We start from the raw sequence: 23314 nt of genomic DNA, 5'->3' as shown, positions 1-23314 counted from the left end.
AGTTAATGCAGGTTTAAATACATGTGAATCTACCATTTAACCCACATCTGCCATTCAGATCTCCCAGTGAGCAGCTGTTTTGCTGATGTAGTAAAAAAAAGCCTATGAAAAGTTCGCTGTCAATGTTGAAATTTGATTAAATATGGTTAGAAACTGCAGGTTTTTTATTGATATTTGGTATTATAGCTTCTTTTCAATAACTGTCTTTCAATTTATGGCAGGTTTCCATTGTATTAACATGTTCAAAGACTTTTGAAATAAGTTACATAAATACTAGATATTGAAAAGAGCTACTAAAAGACTGTTGTTGTCCTGAGCAGGCTTTTTCTTCTGTTATTCTTGAAAGGTTTGGACATATTAATACAGTGTGCTGAATTTGCAAAACATAAAAATAACATAGCCCTGAGGCAGACCTGATGGTTATCTAAACAATAGGCAATAGACCACTGGTTAGAAAATACAGCAAGAGCGCGTCTGATAAGAAATGAATGGGCTCCTGCTGTGTTGTGTAACCACTGTGTGTTTCAACTCCTTTCACAAATTCAGAAACCCCTCATCCTCTCTTCCACTCCTCCCCCAAACGTCTTCTCTCCTACCCACGTTCTGATTTGCCTCTTTTTTTTTTTGGGCTGCTCCCGACCAGATCAAAGGAATTTTAGAGCAACCTCAAAATATCTCCCTTCAGACACTGGTGGGGGGAAGCCTCGTGCATCTTTGTTTGTCTGATGGGCGCTCTGACTTTGTAACGTCTCTATAAATTGGAATAGATGTATGTGATGGGAATACGCTAGTTTTGTCTGCATTCATCCTGACGTTTAGCCTGAGGGGACAAGTGCTAAAACACCTGGGTGATACAGAGGCACAGTTTGTATGCACACAGGTATCACTTAACACACACAAAGACAAACTGCATGTATAATACATTACATTTATTTAGCTGATAACTTTATCCAGAGCGACTTACAATAAGTGCATTCAGCTTGAACATCGTGTTCACTGGGTAAAGCAAAAACACACAACCTTGCTACTCCTTTAACACACTTTACTTTGAAGTTCTTTATTTGGTCCCAAGCTGAGGGTTAAAGTACCATTTATGTTAATATGTTTCTCATTTGTAATGTGGTTAAAGCACATTGTTCACCTATGTATTTTAACTGATCAAATTCGTCCTTACCTCGCCATCAGACAGCTTTTTCAAACAGGAAACTGAAACCATTATCTTAAAGCCCCCATATTCCATGGACAAAAACTAACATCTTAACGTTGCCTCGATCAGTTGGTGTGTAAGGTAAAGAAGCAAAAATATTCCAGTTATAGCGTACACATAACTGATATAGATTTTTTTAGGTGGCGAAAATATGTTTTGCTGCAGCCCTGTCCACAGCACTACATTGTTCAGCTTCCATGCGGGTAGATTTGGTTTATTAAAGATGCTAGAATAGCGATACATAGACAGTACATAAAAAAACACAGCAGAAATGTTAGATAGGTTGGACCAATGTTTGACTATATATCTTAAAATATGACAGTTGAAACCAGAAACAAACAGATTTGCCAATTCTACGTATCTCTGTAATTCAAATCAATTGCCTGTTGTTAGCACAGCATCACAGTGATTCTGAAGCAGCTATGCCATTTACCTCTCAGGAATGTAGACATGACTGAAACACACTTTTACTGAGAAAAAAACAGAGACCACTGTTTGCTCTGGTGATTTCTACAGTGTTTTTTATTTTACAAGTAAAGACTGTGCATTTTCCCTTGGCAGCCTGCAACTGACCTTTAACAAATGTTCCACAACTGTTTTTTTCCTACTTTAAACCTAATCAATCTATATATTATTACATATACTATTTAACGTGAATACTCAATATATATAAAATACACATGATAAAAACACATTTTCTTTGACTTTTATCTAAAGAAATTTAAATGATATGCTGTAATGATTGTGTTTGTTACCTGTGAACTTTGACAAACAAACATTAAAGCACAACAAAATATTGTTCTTTGGATTTGCTTATTGAAAGCTTTTCCCTCTTGTACAACATTGTGTGGGTGTGTGATAATTTAACACCTGCTCTGACATCATGACTGCAGTGTATGGTGAGATGAGCAGTATGCTTCAACCAACAGAGAACAGTTTTCTCCTTTGCATGATTCAGAGTTGATGTGCCCTCCTGGATTTAGTATTGTCATGGCAACAATGAAAAACTCCCATTTGAATTTTAAATACAGGTCACATGTGGGTAACACCCATGGAGACTCATCTGTTGTAACACATAGGTCCAAACTCAAGTTAAATACTGTACAGTATTACAGTTTTAAAATTAATAGAAATACTCTTGATTAAAAGAACATTGCTGTTACATCCATTTATATTAAGCCATTCAAACTGAGTCAAATTGAAATTTTTACACTAAGATATGTGATCGTGGACAAACAGAATTTAAAAAAAAATGAGAATACACTGCTCATCTAAGGCCAGAGTATAATATTATATGTTTTCTTGAAATCACACAATAATTATTTGCTGCTTCAACTAAACAACATTTTGTTTTGTGGTCACGGTTCTGAGATAGCATCTTCTCGCAATTACCAAATAAAAATGCACAAGATGCTGCTGACATGGTAATCATCCGTAATTAGCATTCACATCATTGCTTACATTAGAAATCAGCAGATAAAAGCCATTTGGCTAGTTAATGTAGCCTATTACAGCTTCAAATGAGCATCCCTAATATCACTGTGCTTGTGGTTTTAACAGCAACTTTAAACTATTTTTAGTGCTGTAAAAAATATTATCATTAGTGATCATTTGATAAAAATGTATTGCACTATTGATTCCAGTCTGTATCCAGGTGTTTTTCCTGCTCTGTCGTTCTTTTGAAAGACAGCTACTGTAGGTCACATTCAGGTCAGGGTAGAACTCTTCCTTATAGGAAGCATTACACTGTGACACACTGGGTAGGCCAGCTAGTTTGTACCAAATTGGACCTTAAGAGATCCACTATCACATCCAAGGTATTGATAGCCTAAGTGAGAAGAAGCCAGATAGTATGGACAGACTGCAAGGTAGGGGTGGGTGGACTGCAACCTAAATATTGACACTATAGATACTGTGTTTTCATTTTGAAAAACGATCCTAATGTCAGCAGGATACTGAAAAATGGATTACTTTACTACTTAGTTTCACTCTCACCCAACATCTGCAGAGGGAGGATGATAAACTTAACTCCCAGCTGGGGGATGCCACGTATCGAAGAGAATCGTGACCAATATTTAAATTAAAATGCATTTGCAGAAAAGCTTTCTCATTTTAAGAATGTGGCTGCATTATTTGACTCATAAATAGTCAAATAGTCCAGTGCTTAATTTGTAAAATTAGAAGTAGGGGAACACTTTGGGCCTCTGAGAGAGCAGTGTTCCCCCACTCCCAAAAGTGGGGGAACACTTTTTTAAGCGGCACCCGAGCCACCTCACTGCGCAACTCCGAATGGAATGGTTATGACATCTAGTGTTGTTACGGTACCATAATCGGGACCCATGGTACGATACCAGTGAAAGTATCACGGTTCTGAGTAGTATCATAATACCACAGTGAAAATGAGGCAGATGTGCCTTTTGTCATTTATAAAAAGATAAATCACTTTCAATGGAATAAATTACTTATTGACTTATTCATACTTCAAAAACAGCATCAATAAGTGATTAACATAGGGGGGATCAAAATAAAATAAATAAATAAAATAAAAATCAACCAGCCACCCTCCTCCCCTGACAAGTAAAGAACAGTCCCTAAAGTGCAGTGAGGTTTGTGGGCCGTTACCTGCCACAAAGAGAGAAATGTAAACGGCTCGTTTCTCCTCTGACACGCCACATACCTGTGTGCCGCCATGGCTCGGCTGTCCAGGTACTACTGGGCAGTCATGACGCCAACAAAAGAGGAAATTAGGCTACTGGACCTGGAGTCGGACTTCTCTGTCGCCGGTAAGCCGTTATCTTGCGCCGCAGAGCACTATGAGCCTCCGCCGTATTCCTGTCTGTGACCCCTGTTCAACCCACAAACAGCAGGATTCACCTTTCGTTTCTGCTGCTGGTTGAAATCTGTACTGGCACAACGTGCCGAATGATTTATTTTGCTGGCACAAAACTATTTTTAGTCACAAATGCGAGTAAAATGCTCGCACGTAGAGCTCTGTGGAAAACAAATCACTGCCGACAAGTAAAAAGAAATAAATAATAATTTTCACTGCTCAAAGATACTCACATGTCTGGAAAACAAACCACTACAGCAGCATATTGAGTGCCAGGTGGCCAGCGCGCGCCGTTATTGGACAGCGTATGGACAGTCACCCTCTTGCTATTGGACTTTGAACTTCTTGAACTCCCACAGTAGTGGTACGTGAGGCACCATAGTACTACGGTACTCCACCCTGCAACACTAGTGACATCAGCTAATACTGTATGTAGTTTTTAGATGTGAAAAGTTCTAGACCCATGCAAATTAGTTCCGGAACGCACCAGGTCCTTTTCTGAAAAGATCCTGGTATGCGTTCCAGTACGTTCTGGCTCAAATTAAGCAATGTTTTAGTCTAATTAGATCTTCAGCATTGGTTAATGTTACATTTTCAAACTGTGATTGGTCACCATTAGCTTTTACTTACAGACAGATTGATTATGCGCATCATAAAAAATGGTGCACTGCTTTCTCCTACATAAAAAAAAAAGAATCGCCACTTTTAATAATAACAAGTATCATATCATTATGAATATCGGTATACTTGTATACTACTATGTATTACTTGGTATTGGATCAAAACCATTTTTTGTAGCATTGCAAGGTACAGTTTCCTTTAGATGATGGCGAAGGCATTGGCCCACCCCCCAACCAATCTAATTAATCAAATCAAGGAAGCCAACATGTACTAGCCAATCAGGGGAGAGTAGGGCGGGTCATGGTAGAAAAAAAAATAAAAATTGCGCACTGTACTCGCGCACGCGCATTGACGTCCTGCGGCTGGCGAGTGAACGCTGCATCCGTTGCGCAGTCGCCCGAAAACTGCTGCGTGAGCCCAAAAAAAGGTGTAAAACGCAAATTATATATCGGCCATTAGTAGTAGTTGGTACCACCGAGGGAAAAGAAGTCCTTCTGTCGATGGACAACTTGTTTCCTAACTTCTTTTCCTCAGAAATGGACTGGACAGTTAAGTTTAGCCAAATGTTCGGTTACAGCCGAGAGCAAACTTATGTCAAATGCTGTTTGAGACCTAGCATCGAGCTGAAAGACTGACAAGCTGCAAGGGACCTATGAAGTAAGTTACCGCTCGTATTTCAGCATTACTAAATTATAAAACAATATGCTCCACTAAGCTATATGTTAAAGTTTTTAGCCATAGCCATTTCTTGAAGTTCACCTGAAGCTAACGTAGGCTAAGTTACCATTTAACAATGTAAGTACGAGTAAGGGTTCAACACACCTGCTGTTAATTAAAAAAGCTATCCTCACAAAACAGCTACAGTAAGCCCGTGGCCTCCCATATACACTGCATTCTCTACATCATTTCCATTTGCTCTTTGCTGTCCTCATGCATACTACTCTCTATGCATTATTCACCACTTGGCAGTACTCTTGCTTCAGACTGCACATCAAGAGTGGCCTCTTCATCCAGTCCTCCATTTATTGTTGCTCTCTGTGAGAAATGCTTCCCTTGTGATTTTGTTGTTGTGTAGGTGAATGTATCGAAGCATCATCAAGGTCAGGCTGCAGAGTCATGAGTGTATTTCTGATGTATCCCAGCTCAACGGTATCCACCGAGGTCCTGTAGTAATGTTGCCATGTTGTGCCATGTGTCATGTTGAAGGGTGAAAGCACCGAATCAGTCATTAAACTGGCTGACTGCCTGTCTTGGTGTAGCTCTGAAGAGCTACTGAGATAAGATATTATTAGAATTATTACATGCATGTAAGGCCTATACTGCCCTGACTCAGTTGTTGACATGCCTAGAATAGTAGCAGGTGTCTGCTGGCTACTTTAGCTCAACATCTGAATTTAGGTACCTGGTGAACTTTCATCCTACACTGCCATATATATAACAAGTGCTACTGAGGTACAACTCTTGTCCTTATATGTGTAAATGCAGTTATATTTGTATTATTGAGGTCATAATGTAAACAGAGGTGTTGTAGTACTTAATTATATTATATTGAGAGGTGTTTCAAATTTTTTTGTTCTTCCCATTTACACAAATGGGGGACATAATAACGAAACACTTTTCAATATAATGCATTACAGCACCAGTTTTTTTAGTCATGAAATAGACCGTTTTGTGGTTCTTTTTAGTTTTACAGTAACTTAATGAGTAGCCAATTGTTTGTAGTTTCTCAACTCATGAGTCATTTTCAAAAGGATCCTTGTACAGCCTTGTGAACTGTGGGGACTCGCAGCTTTAAACAAACTGAAACAACGCTCCCCTCGTCTGTAGTTTTTCCCCTATCGTGGCCCTTTTCTTTGCCAGTATCTATAAATCTTGGTTTATTTTGAAGGAAAGTGATTAATTCAACTCTGGGTTTCTGTTTGTGCATTTTTTTTTCACAGCGTGTGTCAGACAGAGTAGACATTTTCTTTGATCACGTGACACGAGCTGCCTCAGCAGTTAGTGTAAATGCAGCATATGTTAGCACTTAGCTAAAATCAGCTATATGTAATGCTCCCTGCATGCATTTGGTACTGACAGCCTGCGTTGTTATGCCCCTATATTACATCTCTGAGAGATCATTTTCTGTCAGCGTGTGAATTCAACAGCATCTTTTCAGCTGCATATTCTGTTGTAAAATCTGAATGTATGTGCCTACTCACTGTTCAGTAATGATGACTTTGTTTATAAACTGCTGTCGCTGCCACAAAAAGCATACAATAGTCATAACTTTTTCAAAGCTAGAAAATTTCTCCCAGAAAACTGCCCACTGTTTATCAACCATTATGCTGATAAGTCAAATCATTAATAGTGGGAGATGAGTGGTGCTATCACAGCAAACAGTTTTTCAACAATTACAGACACAACTGCACAACATAATTGTCATTTTTAACTCACAAAAGCAATGACACTGCCTACAAGCATGAAGCCTGCTACCTTAACATATTGTACATTTGTCTTTACTTATAAGGAAGCATGAGGGAAGATAGAATTTTTAAAAAACAGATTTGCTAGCCTCAGAGATTCTTAGCAAATGTGTGTATTTTGACAGAACTTTGAAGTAATTTTTCACATACACACTTTGCGAGAAAAATGCACACGCTGTAGAGAGCTGATACTCAATACTGTATGGTAGCAGTAACTGTGGAACAGTCCATTATGTTGAATAAACTGCACCACACTCTGTTAAATTGGCATCTGCTTTACCTTTATATCAGTGTAAATGCTACAGACAATTAATGTGATCACACAAAGATATATTTGAGATTATAATGTCATATTTAACTGTGTCGATCTGTGTTTGGTGATATAGCTGTTCAATGCACAATTTGCTGCCAGTGGTAGACATGGGTGCTGCTTGCTATTTATAGAAGCAGGGGTCTAGACCAGCTCTGCAGCTGAATGCTGTGTGGAGAGAGAGGATGGTGGGTGGCATGAGGTGGTATTAGTCTTTAGGGGGGTGGGGATGTCTGTGTGGGGCTATCTGATTAAACATCAGGCTTGTGTGCATAAAGGTTGTGTATGTGTAGCGGGAAGAAAACAACACGGAGCGAGCGAAAAGGGGAGGTGGTGGATGGAGATCCGAGTTGATGTAATGCAGCCTCTGGCAGCCATAACGCAGGTCCTTTAGAGCAGGTCAACAGTTGCTGCACGGCTGACTGCGTTTCTAAATGTACATCTTCGCTGCTTTAACAGAATGAATGTACATTAAATAATTCCCTTTTTTCCCCTTGTTAATTTTTGGGCTGTTTTTGACACACAACTCATCACACAACACTCGGTTGTTACCTTAAGTTTTTAAACAGCTACCTAATCAGACTTTAGACTGATGCTGACAGATAAAACAGTCTTTATTAGGTACCTCTTATTTTAGACAATGGCAGGCCACAGTGATTAAAAAAAGAGATGAATACATTGAGCCTGGTCTCACACATACACATGCATGTATACTACATGTACAAAAACACTGAAATAGGGAGAAAATGGCTTTATGGCTTTGGCCTTGAAATATATATGAGCAGCTCTGAGATTCGCCAGAGTAAATGTGTTTCTCATCCACTTCTCGGCTCTCTTGTATGTACTGTATATGTGGGGGGTGGATCTCCTGTATCCCGGCAACAGTGCACCAGAGTTGGGCTAGAGAACCTTAAGAGGCCTGGTAGCAAGACCTGGAGGATGAATGTGTGAGTCTGGTTAGGTTCGGATAGAAGTGATATGTGTATGGGCTGCCATTTCACTGAAATGATTTGTGTATGGAAGTGTATAAGCCACCCTCTTGTTGTAGAATCATTTGTTGATGCATTTGGCTTGTTTAATAAAAACTGTCTTCTGATCAGAGACAAAGTCAGAGAAGTGCTTTTGAGTGTCAGTTTGAAACATCATTGCTGGTATCATCTGCGGCTCTCTTTACTGCTAATAGCTCATACATTTATTGCCTGATAACTCTGATAAACATTTGACCTTCCTCTTTGTGCTCTTCAATAAATGGGGGTAATGTGGAAGGCAAGTGGTTTGTAACGATAGGGTGAAGGTGTGTGTCAGTGCCCATTCTGCAAACTCTGTCTTTCCTACTTATGAGCCCTTTAAAGCTTGGTATGTATGCATCTGGAAAAAAATAGCAGTAGTGCTTTAATGGCCTTAATGCATGTAACTGACAACAGTCAGAGCCGAGGAACATATTTTAGTGTACTATTAGGCTGTAAAAAGGAGGTGCTTTGAACAATGTGAGGGCTGGGTCCCAAACTTTCTAATTTTACAGCTGAACAGTACACTATCCATCCATCCATTTTCTAACCGCGGGGGGGCTGGAGCCTATCCCAGCTGACATTGGGCGAGAGGCAGGGCACACCCTGGACAGGTCGCCAGACTATCGTAGGGCTGACACATAGAGACAGACAACCATTCCCACTCACATTCACACCTACGGACAATTTAGGGTCACCAATTAATCTGTCCCCAAGCTGCATGTCTTTGGACTGTGGGGGGAAGCCGGAGTGCCCAGAGCACCACTGTGCAGCCCAACACTACACTATTTTTTTCTTATTTCTTTTTTTGAAATAGACAATGCCGTAATAGAATCTTGATACATATTTGATCAGTGCTTCCTAGTTTGACCAAAGTTCATGGAGTGATTGACATGACTGACAGCTGGGTTAGAGACTCCTCGGCTTGCATTGGTTGTTTCTGCTGAGCTGTGGTCTGATTCTAGGGAATGCCATTGGAGGCAGTAGAAAGAGGGGGAGGGACATGATTTTTTTTCACAGACTATCTGTCTCATGCACTTCTTTCAGAATACAGTGACAGTTTCAACAAGTATGACAACATTTTTTCTTAAACGTTACAAACTTTTGCTTTAAAATGTATTCATGTCTGGCATTCAGTCCCCCAATAACATCCTGTATCATGCAAGAACAATACATAAAATCATGCAAGAGAATTACAGTCTCAAAGCCATGCCATTTTGAAATTGCGTAACTCTGCAAAGTGCTCGTGAATGTGTGCTTGGGTGGTGGTGTTGTGGCTAATGGTGTGCATCTTAATGTCCTACTGTAATGCCTTCCAGATGCATACATACTAAGCAATATCATACATTTATTCAGGGTTATTTAATGGCCACATAATGGAAAGTGTATTCAAAATGGGTGACATTAATGAAAATAGAAACTGACAGGAGAAGGCCAGCAGTTGTGTACAATGTGATCCAAGTCCTAAACTGATGAATTACGGATGTTATGTTCTTTATAAATAGAATTCACAGGGAATAAGATGAAACATCGCAAATACATTAATCATAATGAGAGGAGGCTTTTCATATCAACATTGACCGTGTGTTGATTCAGTATAGATTTGCTGATCAGAATGTTAGCAGGGATGTATGATGCTATGTTTATTGTTTTTATCCCTTGCAAAAAGGTAATTTATGCTGTTGTTTACTACTCTATTTGTACGCAAGGCACTTGTTGACCTGAGCATAGCAGTCACACACACACACACACACACACGCACACACACTGCACTCCTAATTATGCATTATGTGTAAATAATAAAATAACATTTAGCCTTTGCACAGTCACACAGTGAAGCTTTTATTTACTGTGTGTGAATGGAAAATATGTGCACCTACACCCATACTCTATAGCACATACACACATACAGACAAGCACAGACTCATACTCAATCTGTCCTTTGGTTGCATTGGGATTCGGTGTGTCTCTGTGTTGTTTCTCATTTTCCTCTGTCAGGTCTGATCACCGCTGAGTGATTTCATTCTGTGTTTTATAACCATTTAATTCACCCACAGACTCTCATGTTATCTTTGCAAAATTCATCCTCTGCAGTATTAATGAGAGCACAAAACCCCTTTTACAACAATTCAGGTGGCTAAACAAAGGTGTTTGTGATGGTGATGAGGTGGGGGAGTCTGGCAACAATGGGTGTTATGCTATGAACAAACAAGCCACTGATGACTTCATTGTGGGTTCAGAACTGGAGGTTTATTATTGACCGATTTCTGTCAAGAATTTTACAGATGAAATATTGTTTCTTTTTAAATATTTGTTCATGGTGGTTATTGGCCTTCTCTGAGAACTAATTGGATATTTTCTTTGCAGTACGCAGTCTGAGGCTTTCATTACAACTAATGTTGACAAGATTTATTATACTCATGACAGGCCCTGCACAAAGGTGCTTTTGTGTCAAAAATCTCTTCCTTGTTTACCCATTCACTAGTTCTTAAAGTAAGACCATTGTCATTGTGGGATTGTTTGCAGAACTTTTTTGGATGGGAAAAAGACAACAACAGAACTACATATTTATTTACAATGCTCTGCTAAAACAGGGACTCTGTGTCAGACAGTGTTGCTGTTATGCATAGTCATCAGACATTTTTATTATCTGTATCATTGTTAAAGTGCTTTAAACAGTAATTTCTCATGCTGCAGTTTGCTGACAAAACTGTAATATTATTCATCTAACATTTCCATTAAACACTCGTGACGGCCGTGTTTTTTCATCTCCCCAGAACAGATAACTGTAAGTGAGGCACTGCTGGGAAATTTAACATGACTAATAGCAGACAGCTGCAGTGCATGCAGTGCATCTCAGAGTGGGAGTGTGAGAGACAGTGTCGTTCTGCCTAGTCAGGCCTTGGCATATGAATGCTGAGCCTAGTTCACTCTCAGTTCAATCCAGATGCAACATTAACAGAAGCTGCAGTTTCCTGGCTATCTACACGGTGTGATGTCTTCATGTTTTATCAATAGAAGGATGTTGACCTTGGTAGTGTTTTCAAGTTTTTAAATTTAAATGAGCTTTCAGTTAATTGAAATTCAGATACATGTTTGATGTGTTCTGTATTCATACATTTTAAAACAATGTGCAAATACAGGTAATAGTAGGAAAGTATGTTTACAACAATACTAGTGCAGTGCTCATTTGAAATGGGCCTGTTCAGAACGGGACATTTTCTTGGCCTCTGATATAACTGTTTGCAGCTTTTTTGAGAACCGCTCATTCAAACAACTTCACACATGACACTGCAATTCATAGGGTCCTTAGCAGTACACACGCAAAGTGTGAAGTTAATTGGATGAACGGTTGTTGAGAAAATCGAAGGACAAACAGACTCCTCCATTTTAGTTGCAAGTATCTACTGTTCACAATATGTCTGATTACTATCACAGCAGCAATCAGACACATGAAAATTTCACAGGAAAATGTTTTTTTATGCTTACAAGCCAGTTTTACAGTTGATAAACAGCAGAGTGGCAGTCATAGAAATATTTGTTGTTACTGACAAAACCTAGATAAAATGATGAGAATAAGAAGTAAACACATAAGCAATATCCTTGACATCATAAGTTACCTGCAACCATTTTTTCAGAAAACAAATGCATTTCATATGATTTACTCATCTATTTTTTTGTAACAGATTAAAGGTTGAAGTTGTAGAAAATGTACATTTAGCTTTTAAAATTGACAAAGCTTTGACTGGATTCATGACACAATAGGATGTCATAGAGGCAGGCAAAATCATTCAATGATATAATCATTTCATTACCCTCACTATGATCCTAACATGTTTTTCTGTTTTATTTAAAATTTTGTTTTGTGTTTGTCCTTGCAGACGGTGCGCCATGGTTTCCCTTACCAACCCACTGCTTTGGCCTTTGACCCTGTGCAGAAGATCCTGGCAGTTGGCTCCAGGACAGGCGGCGTACGGATGTATCCTTAAACCCTCATCTGCTCACTTTCTCCCTTACTCTTGTCTGGAGACACACAAGACAATTGTATATTTTTGTATGTGCAGTAAATACCTCACCTGGCTTTAGCCTCTGTTTATTATTGTGCATTATAGAAAAACAAATACAGTTAAACATAATCCATCATAGTAAACAGTATACTTGTGCTCACATTATCCTGCACTCTGTTTTGACAGTGTAAGAAGAAATGGAAGTATTTTAAAAAAAAGATCCTCAAATTATGTCATATTATATCATCCTATCTATGATTTTTTTGGGCTGGTATTTATCAGGCAGAAGAGCAGTTAATGTGACGTTATTATTGCCATAATAAGCATGATTAATTAGGACACATTTAAAAATAAAAATACACTTCACTATTAACAAATTAAATGCAAATATGTACTAGACATAGATGCACAATGGTTACAAGTGTAAGTAATAGTGATATTTGTCAAACCCATGACCTATACTAGTATCAGGAGAAATTTCACTGTCCACAGTAATAGATTATCTTCTGCTACACAAAGCTGTGGCAATGCTGTAGTGTGTCTTCAGGCAGGGCTCTTCCTTCCTCCACTCCTCCCCCTTATCCTCTCATCCCTCTTTCAGCCCTGTCACTTCATGTTGCTCGGCTGTTATGTCGCAGGCTCAGAACTGTCTATCCAATAGTCCATCCCCTGGGTCACCCGGTCACAGGGATGGGAGAGGACGTGTGAGTGCAGCCCAGGTAGGAGATTACACCCTCATAAATACCCAGGGTTCCCAGTATGCCTTTAGGGAAGCAAGCAATTATTGATGCTGCAGCAGCCGCACTGCTGGCCCTGCTGGGGTAATAGATGGACAGCGATTTCTCTGCTGAAAGAAACAGAAGAAAGAGACAGAGGAAGATGTGACATTGTTTGAATATTTGAAAGAGAGGGAACGAAATGGAGAATAGGAGGCTCCCTCAAATGCCTGATTGTGAAGCGAGGCTGTGATTTCAGCTGGATGGAAGCCCTTGAGTGACTTAGCATTTATATTGACATGCTGCACACACCTTTATCTGCTCCCATGTGGCCTGTCACTGACTCTCTCTCTCCCTCAATTGCATGCTCTCACATACACACATTTCTCTATTTTGCTGTTTCTCATTCAGCCTCGCCCTCCATCGCCTTCTGTGTAGAGGACCTTTTTCCTCCCTTATTTCTGCTTATTTATTCAATTCACCCTTCCTCTGTCCTTCACAGCCAGTCTGAATGTTCTTCCTTTTCTTCTCAGGGCTTTGATTCCACCTGTCATCTTCTGTCATGGTCTCTTTTTGTTTTTTTCCTCTACTGCTTTTCTAATGCCTTTCTCCTCTCTATGTCCCTTCCTTTGTAGCTTTATTAGTACTGTATACAGTGGTAGTCATTGCAGGGATTTCCTATGCTCCATTTCTACTTCGTAAATGGTACAATAGTAAGTCCTGCCTTTTGCTTTTATTCTGCATCAACACGTTAGTATCGCACACACAACCAAACAGGGATATTTCACCATTTAACCAGATTTTCAATTTTCTCACCCAGGAGCAGCGTGTAAAAACAAGCACATTAAAGTGAGCACTCTGTCTCTTTCTCATCTATTTGTCTGCTGCGACTGACCCAATACCGTACACGCTGCCTTCAACACATCATTATTTGGCAGATATATATATTTTGTGCCTGTTAAGAAATCTGTATTGATCTCCAGGGGCCCAAAGTTAAAACATTCAGATGACACTATTGATCGTCTGTGTGGGGCTGCGGCTATGTGGGCTCTCTGTGGGAGGTGCCTTTTTTCAGTGTGTGGTGTGTAGGCATGCATGCATGGCTCCCTTAGTGCCACTGTGTATGTACAGTATGTGTGTTTGTGTGCATCAGTTTAGGCAGAAGAGTGATCAATAAATCTTAGTTTCCATAGAGTGTGGTTGCTTCACCAGAAAACAATTTGTCAATAACCTCTCCTTGCTCCGGTTGAGGTACTGTAATAATTTATCTACTCCAGTAAGGTTAGCTAGATAGAACTACCCTGCCTTATCTGAGCCATCACTACATATTGTAGGCTGTGTCTACTTTCCAAGCTGACAGCAGGAATATAACCTTTCACCTCTCATTGACATGATCGAATGAGCCAGTCAATTTCATTTTCACTCCAAAGCCTCAAAAGTAGTATCTTTAATATAAGGAAGGCTAAAGCCTTTCACAACATAATCTTATATTTTCCTTTCATACAATCTACAATTAAAAAATAAATGGGTTAGCACACATACCTTATAGTTTTAGGTTTTTGGAAACATTATATTGTGTTTTTATGTGATGACATAGACTCCTGCTGCACAAACAGCACTGTGGCAAGTAAATCATCAATACAACAAATCATGTTTTTTTATGATCATGTTTTTGCAGTTGGTGGAACTTAAACCTTCCATAGTGATCGAGAAATAAAAATACATGAGCACACTGACTGTTGCTACAATCTGTGTATAGTGATTTGCTTTGGACAGTTTAGTTGGCGCTTCTACAGTGTCAAAATGTCTTACATTTAATATATACGGGTGAGGGAATCACAGTAGGACTGGTCTTGCTCCGGTGAATGGTGCATAGTGACGATGTCATCAGGGTTGGCGCAGTGGGTTGGCAATGAGGCTCTCTGCAGTGGGCTCCTAGGACACTCCTCCCCCTGCTTGGGGCGAGATTACCAAAATATGCTGAGATTTGGTTATTGGAAACAAATAGAACAGAGAAAGTCTCTGTGTTTCTGTGCACAAATGTGTACATGTGTGTGCGCACATGTGTTTGTCTCTTATTGGTGTTGGTTTGTGTGTTGGCGCGGTGAGAGTGGATGTAGTTTCAATAAAGGGTTCAGGTAATAGAATTGCCTGGAGTCTGATAGACAGTCAGTTCTCATAACAGTCAGTCTGATCAGAGTAAAGGAGAACAAGAATGAGGTGGGAGACGCAGAGAGAAATTGAAAAGAAAAGAGAGAGGGAGGAGGAAAAAGGGTTCGTATTGATATTAACAGCTTGTTTATAAAAAAAATATGACAGTTAACATCGATCCATGTATCACTTAAAAAGCAATACTGTAAATCATTGCCAGCTTTTTTTTGAGACATTACTAGGGCCTGGGGATTTTGTTTTAGACTGTATTCATTTTTTGTGTACCTGATAAACCGGCTACACCGTGTAAATAATACTCAAAGATGATACTGTAAGCTTTAGTAAATATCTTTCGATACTTATTGGTAATGTCTCTGAATGTGATATTGCCACTTAGAATATCAATAGGCCTGACTAAAGCTGATATTGCATGTTCTCCTCTATCAACTCAAGACACTGCCAAGGCTTTTACCCTGCCAGAAATCTGTTGACAGTGCTGAGTAATCGAGATAAGTTAGCCAGCATAGACAACAGGCCTCTGCTTGTTGCTAGGTAAGAGGACGACTGCGGTTTTGCTTTTGAGGACAAATTCTCTCATCAGCAGCCACATGTTGTTCAGTGGCCAGCAGCAAGCAATTAGTAAACCTAATTTGGCCAATAGAGCGTGAGCGGACAACGGGAGGAGGTCATTTTGTGTAAACACACAGCTACTGTTACAGTCTATTATAATTCACACAGTCTTACAGTGTGTGTGACAGAACAGCTTTGCACTGCCAGTTAGACAAACAGTACCATCAGATAGTCATCAATTAAGCATTCATCGTTGTCACACTGTGTCATTGGCTTTGCTGTGAGAGCAGGCCTGCAAACATAACAGCTATTTTTGCAATCAGTAGCTCAGCTACCACAGAAAGTATCCAGTGCCACAATCAGATGCTACCCAGATCAAGAGTGTTGGGTGTATTTGCATACACCAAGCTCTATTTACATGATGTCTGTCACCACTGTTAGCACAAATTCTGTTTCCAAACTTGAGCTCATTATCAACACACACGTTGCCATGGATATGAGCGTATGGACACATAATCGACGAGACGCAAGTCCTGCCTAGTGACTTACTTGGTCTTGATTGAATTGCACGTAATAGGATTTGCAGCCCTCTATTTGTAAACTGGAGTGATGGTAGTTTTTACTGGCGCCAAAGGTGAGCAAGCAAAAGTGCTGTTCTGGTAGTGAGACAGAAAAGGGATGAAGCAGCAAAATTAAGCTGCTCATAACTGCACACTGCACTCTATCCTTACTTTACCCTTGCACGCTCCACGATAATAGAATTAATGGCTCTACCCTGTAGTTTACTCCGGGATTAAAGGAAAAGTAATATGAGTTGGGCAGTTCGCTTTGAATCAGAATGAAGTATAGCAAAGTATATTTTCCCTTCATCACAGTTATCACTTTTTTATGAGGTCTAGCCTTATTTTTTTGGTACATTGATTATTTTTTCAGTATTGTCAGAAAAGGACAAGGCCCATTGCAAGTTTATAACAACAAAGATGATTATTATCTCATATTATCTCTTACTATTATTATTATTATCTCCTTTGTTTCCTGTGTTTTTTGTGAATATGCAACGGCAGATGTTGACTGTTGCATGTTTGCCCATGACAAATTTCCACATATGGTGCAATCACATGCATATCCAGGTGCCAATGAATGAGGGGACTGTGCTTTTTCACACAGCATTAAGTCTGTCATAATGTGGTCTAAGTGTTCTCCACCTGCTCAAGTAAAGAGATAATGTCCTTTGTATTAATCCAAATGGTACAAATATACAAAGTTTGACAGACGATTATGTTAGAATCTTCATAATGTGACCACATAATTGACCGATCCCAATTCCCGCCCCCCTTACTTTCTGTTGCTGAGTCAGATAAGGTTAATTAAAAGATGCCGGTTCCACTTTGCTGGGCTCCACAGTGTTTATTTGATAGTTTCACAGCATCAGGCAATATAGCTTCAAGAAGCGAAAAGCATACTACAGTATGCATGGATGGATATATTGACGATGTTACCTTTCATGAATAAGGCAAAAACTGTGTCAGTTTAGGCCTCTGGTCTCAACAAAAAGGGAGAAGTAGAGATTGACAATGACAAGACTATCAGTCAACATTGCTTCAGTAAAGTACTCTATTTATTACTGAATAGCATGGTGCTGACCTAACTTTCTCCTATCTTTACTGTAGAAAGTTACGTTAGTTACTTTAGGGCAATACAGTGCCTAGCCTTACAGAGATAACATAAATAAAAGAATGTTAGCCTTGTTCTGGCCATCTTAAAAATATGTCAGAAACCAACCTATCCGTCCATTTTCAAATCTCTTTAACGTTGCCACCGAAATAAGGTGGAGGCAAACCTGGCTGATGTTGGTCATCTGTCATTACCGTTACTCCTCTCGATGTGGCTTTATGTTAGCTAGCTAGTTAGCTAACTTAAGATGTGAGTACATACAATGTAATGTGTCCATGAAGGTTGTGACAGTCCCCCAGCCACATCTTTTAACCATCTTCAAACATTTTTAACTAGCACATAGCATATATAAAATTAACAGGAAAGGCGAAAGTTGAGCAATGTTCTGGCTTGTTTGTTGTATTAAATATCATGTGTCTGCAGACCTGTTCCTCTTCAACTTTCTTACATTGCGCCCTTCTTGATATGCAGATAGTGCAGATACTATCTGACTGGTAACGATAATTTTATTGCTGTTTCGGTATCATGTTGTCTAAGCCTGTATTTGCTAATGGGCTGAATCCGCAAGCTGGCAATTGTGGTGTTTTAGTGGTCTCATTTTGTCCCCCTTCTCTTCATTAGTCCTCCTTCCTCTGGGTTCCATTAACACTGGTATTTCTGGTTTGGTTTGAAGGCCGTTCATTTCCTTCCTGCTATGTAATGATCCCATCTACAGTACTAGTCAGAGGGAAAAGGAGATGTACCCAATGCCCCATGTTGCACTGCAGTTTGTTTGTCTCTGTCACAATGAAAACCCTTTATCACTTTGTTTTTTTGGTCACGTTGACTGTAAATTTTTAGCTGTGAAACAACAGGAAGCAAGGAAAAGAGTGTATTTTTGTTTCTGTTCTCCCCCTTTGTCGTTCCCCTGTCACCTGTCCTAGCCTTTGTATTTGCTTTCTCCCCCTGTCCTCTACTGCATCCTGTCACTCTTCTCCATATTCTTCCTCCTCTCCTTTTCTCCTCTCCTACATGCTTTTTCTAAAGGTCTGCTCTTTCTGTAATGATGTATATGTATATATCAAAACATGTGTATGTGCAAGAGAGAGAGTGAGACTTGATGAAATGTTGTTTATGAAAATCTTCCCAGACTGCGTAGGAAAGTCTGTAGACAGTAAAGCACTGAAAGCCTTGCAATCATAACTGCTCTGAACTCTCCCTATGAGTCATATAATGATATGGCTTGCTGTAGCAACATACTATATATCATACAGTGTTATACTGTCAAAGTAATCACCATCAATTGCTGTAATTTATGACGATTTTGTTGTAAAACACGAGACCAGTGTGTCTCTACAATCCACTGTTTCCTCTAACATTATGTAGGTAGGAAGGCTGTCCACCACGGGAACTGCCCATTGGTCCGACATCCCATTGTTCGGACCATATTAAACCCATTGTTCCGAAGTCCATTCCGAAATCATCATGATGCCCTGTGGTTAAGGTCTGGTTAGGTTTAGGCACAAAAACCACTTGGTTAGGGTCAGGAAAAGATCATGGTGTGGGTTAAAATGAAAAAGAAAGTGACAAACACATAAGCTGTGAGCCTGCTTCGCCTCAAGCCTTTCCCAGCTGACCCACAGCCGGTCGCAGCGCACCATCAAGGTAGAAATACGTCCGCCAGGAGCCGTTCAGCACCGCGGACCATCGGACTAATGGGATGTCGAACCAATGGGCTGTCGGACCAATGACATGGACCCGTCCACCACACCCATCAAACTCCCCACCCCACTTGACCCACGAGGAATGATTGATTTAATTCTTTCCTTTTTTAATAATAATACAATGATAAAAATAGGAAATGCACTAATTATTTTAAGTTGATGGATTGATTCCCTAAAAGGTGTAGTTCCTCTGCCTCTGTAGTGCTTCTATTGTTATTTGCAAGAATCCACCACGCGTAAAGGATATCAACTAATCAGAGCCAAGGAGACAACCAATCAGAGCCAAGGAGTCTTTAATGCAGCTGTCAGTCATGTTAGTAGAATTGTTTAAGATGGGCTAGGCCTGTGCAAAATCCATCACAGGCGATTGCCACACAATGCATGTCAGTTAGATTTGTGGCAGACTTCATCCGGCAGGTTGAGACGTCATGCAATCGTGGACAACAATATTCTTGTGAGATTTAGGCAGCTTTTTTTTTTGTTTTATAATTGGAGAGATTTCAGTTTCATTTGTCTGATTTGAAGATTATTCTGTTAACAGAATACATGTTGTGTGGCTGATGAGAGAGAGACTAATACATTCATATCACAGATCATAAACTACACATAATCTATTGTATATTAACACTGGACTGTGTTCAGCTAATTATTGAAGTATTTAGTCCCACAGATATGTCCCTGACTTTATCTGGCTGGTCTTTAATGAAAGCTGTTGTCTTATATGTCTTTCTTCTGTGTTTGATTATCAGGCTAATGTTTTTGATTTACTTGTGTACTTTGAAGGGGGTAGGTCTGCTTGGCTAATTTGTATCCAGCAGCAAACTGAGATGATGCTGATTTACATGTGAATTCATGTAAAATGGAGGTTGAACCATGAACAGAAATTACAGATCACCTGCAAAGCATTGTAATAGGCTACTGTGTTATAGTTACACAATTGCAGACTGCAAAAAAGCTGATATGTGGGTTTAATAACAAATAAAAAATATATAATAAAAAATCAGAATCAGGTTGGGTTGTGGGTGTTTCTGTGACCTCCTGTACAGACTGAAAGCTGCTAGAAAAGGGCTAAAAAATGTCCAAGTTGTCCTCAGCTTTTTGTCACAGCCCTCTGTTGCAGCCGCCTAATCTCATCCACCTTCCAGGCGAGGCACAGTTCATCCCAAATGAACCCAATCACTGCTCGTGAACTGCGCTTAAACCAGGCAGCGTGATCAAATATGAATCAAGATTATGTTCCTGCATTTTTCTATTTCTTGCCTCAAATGTGTTCAAAAACACATTTTAGTGCACTCTTTAGTAGGGCTGCGCAGTTAATCAAAAAATTATCCAAATTGCTATATGGCCGAGTGCAATACCCAAATTACAAGATTCTTAGATAAATGAAAAACGTGTCACAACATACGATTATAAATGTGTGTGTATATATACATTTTTTTTTCATTCCACTGAAAATGAAATACAAAAATACCATTCCTACCAAAATAGCAACTCATCTTGCAGTCGCAGTTTCTGTTAAAAAATACTTGCAATGCGATATATTTTTTGCATATCAGGCAGTCCCACTGTTTAGTTGTAAAATCAGAACATTTGTGAACTGGCCATGATGTTGAATGTTCAGAAAGTGCTTACTTTGTTTAGAATTAAACAGAGGTACTTTCTATTTTGTGCTGTAATGCAGTGCATCAGATTACCACAAAATATGGCCCAGCGGAACACAAAATCCAGTACCAGAGGCTGGCTGATGTTCTCCATGATGGTCACTGTTGCGCAAATTTGAAAATGCTGTGAGAGGTAGGACAGTGGATCCTTCCTTTCTGTGCAACTACATGTGTGGAAATACTTTCTGTAGTTAGTTTCAGCTTGATTGCATTCATTTCATCTTTAGCCACTGAAGTGTTAAATAGCAGCTGGAGGAGGAGAAGCCTTTTGTCCTGATGCAAATTAGGATACTCTGTGTAGAAAACTACCAAGTGTATCAATGTTCCATATTATACAGGATTAATTACAATGATTAAAATAATTATATAGAAGAAACGATGAGGCTTGAAACTTTGTACATGAAGGAGTTTAAACATTTAGAAATAAAAGTCAGTGTTCAGCCGTTTGTCATTCATTGTGGTATTTGTAGTCATGAAGGGCATGTTTGAATTGGTTTTGAACAAGCTGGATTTAGGCTATATTGTGAGTTCCCTGCTCACGTACTGAAATCAATTGTCAGTGTTCTCATTATAGAATGATTTAAATGATCATTTACATCCCCCTCATCTTCTTCATTCTCCTTATCCCCCTCATTGCCAGTCTTTGCTCTTTAGTTCTTCGTCCACTCTGCTAGGGATGGTGAGGTAATCGAGGAATGAAAGGTCAGCAGCCTATTAATAGCAGCACTGAAAATGGTTGAGGGGATGCCACTGGTATACATTTACAGTCCACCCTCTACTAAATGTTAAATTGCAAATAGTAGACAATATGACAGGAGACACTTCTAATTCTTTCAACAAAGATCATGGGCTTTTTAGACCATTTATGGACTACTACTCTTACCTATCATACATTAGGACGGCATTATAGAAGAGCAAAACAATAGACAGGCTTGTTGTGTTTAAGAAAATTCAGCAGCAGAATGAGCAAAGTATTGTTTGATCAGCTGAGCCACTTCAAATCTCCTTCTGCATACAGAGCCAGCTGTTTGTTTTAAAACTGACTATGCTGCTCGCCCAACAGATTAGTACTATCACTCTCAAAATGTAGTAAGTGTAAAACATTTTATTGTTTTCCAAAAATCCAAATGTGTAGTTTACCAAGAAAAAGGCTAGAGCACCTAGGCTAGAGTAGGACGGCTGACCTTTGCCTTTATCTGATGTGTAAAGACTTTCTAACCTTTACTGCACAAAGGTCAATGAAAGCTTCTGTGATTGTTGTACTGTGGAATTAATGACAGTGAAGTCAGGGGAAAGAGTGGGAATGGGAGTGGCAGGTAGGTTTGAAAATTGCAGCTAAAGATCATATTTTATCTCCTAGTTTAAATGTCAACAAAAGTTCATTTTAACCATACCCATAACTGCCTACCTTCCATTTGCATGCTCTTATGACCCGTTTCTGGAGCATGGACCATTTTACAAAACACTGACTAGCCCACTTTGACATTTAGTTATGAAGACTTGTTGTGTAAATAAAATAGTATTTTGTTTCTGAGTAAAGTAACAGTGTTGCTGAGATGTGTTACTCACCGGCCCTCTGGCTCATGAGGCTGTGTGCACTCACATGTGCCCACACACAAACAAACAAACAGTGAAAGTCTTCTGATGTTTTCTGGAGATTCAGCCTCCGAATTCAGTAACATCCTATCGACTGTACTGTACCCTTCAGCTGAGAGCAACTTGAAGTGGATGTGAAATGTGTCGGTATGTATGTGTCGGTGTGCTTGCATACATTTCTGTGTGTACATGTCCATGCATATATGTGAGCCTTGAGTATCCTACCATAACAGGTGGGTGCCTTTAGTGTGTAGAAAGTATAGAGAGAAAGATATAGAGACAGAATGAAATGAAGGTACCACAGAGGCTGTAAGTCAAAGATGTATGGCTCTATTTTAAAGACAGCACGCAGTGCAATCTGTTGTGCAAGGTGCAAAACAAAGCACAGGCAAAGTGACATTTTCACACCATGCTGTATGAAGGCAATCCCTTTTCAGATGATTAACTGCAGGTCTGTGGTCCATCTGCAGTCTCTAATTGGAGTCAGGCACATTGTCAAGCTGCAATTATGCATGTCAGATCCACTGGCTAAATTTGTACGACCAGCACCAGACTGTTGCAGAATAACCACACGTACATCTGTGCTCTTGTCTACGTCATTCTGTTGAGTTTTATTATGCAGTGCAAATCAACAGAGGAGACTGGAGACTGACACATTGCAAACAGTCATACTTACAATGCAAAATTGTACAACAATGTAAAATCTCTTTTCACAAAATTTCTCAAAATTCTCCAATGCCACCAATGCTCTCTTGGTGTTTTCATCCGAAAGCACTGGATTGTTGCAGGTAACAAC

General features: G+C 39.6%; 1 protein-coding gene across 13 annotated transcripts in view; it reads left to right on the top strand.

Annotated features, from left to right (window-relative positions):
- stxbp5l (syntaxin binding protein 5L) overlaps window positions 1-23314 on the top strand; it is a 186541-nt gene that overhangs the window by 16731 nt on the left and 146496 nt on the right. For all 13 annotated transcript variants that reach the window (XM_033617890.2, XM_078174389.1, XM_033617889.2 and 10 more), the window contains exon 2: window positions 12322-12419. In XM_033617890.2, the coding sequence (XP_033473781.1) occupies window positions 12322-12419 (98 nt within the window). The remainder of the gene's footprint in view (window positions 1-12321; window positions 12420-23314) is intronic.

Source organism: Epinephelus lanceolatus, chromosome 14 (genome assembly GCF_041903045.1).
Source record: "Epinephelus lanceolatus isolate andai-2023 chromosome 14, ASM4190304v1, whole genome shotgun sequence".
NCBI lineage: Eukaryota > Metazoa > Chordata > Actinopteri > Perciformes > Serranidae > Epinephelus > Epinephelus lanceolatus.
Note: the sequence above shows the minus strand (reverse complement) of the source record. Positions and strands in the feature narration are given on the sequence as shown.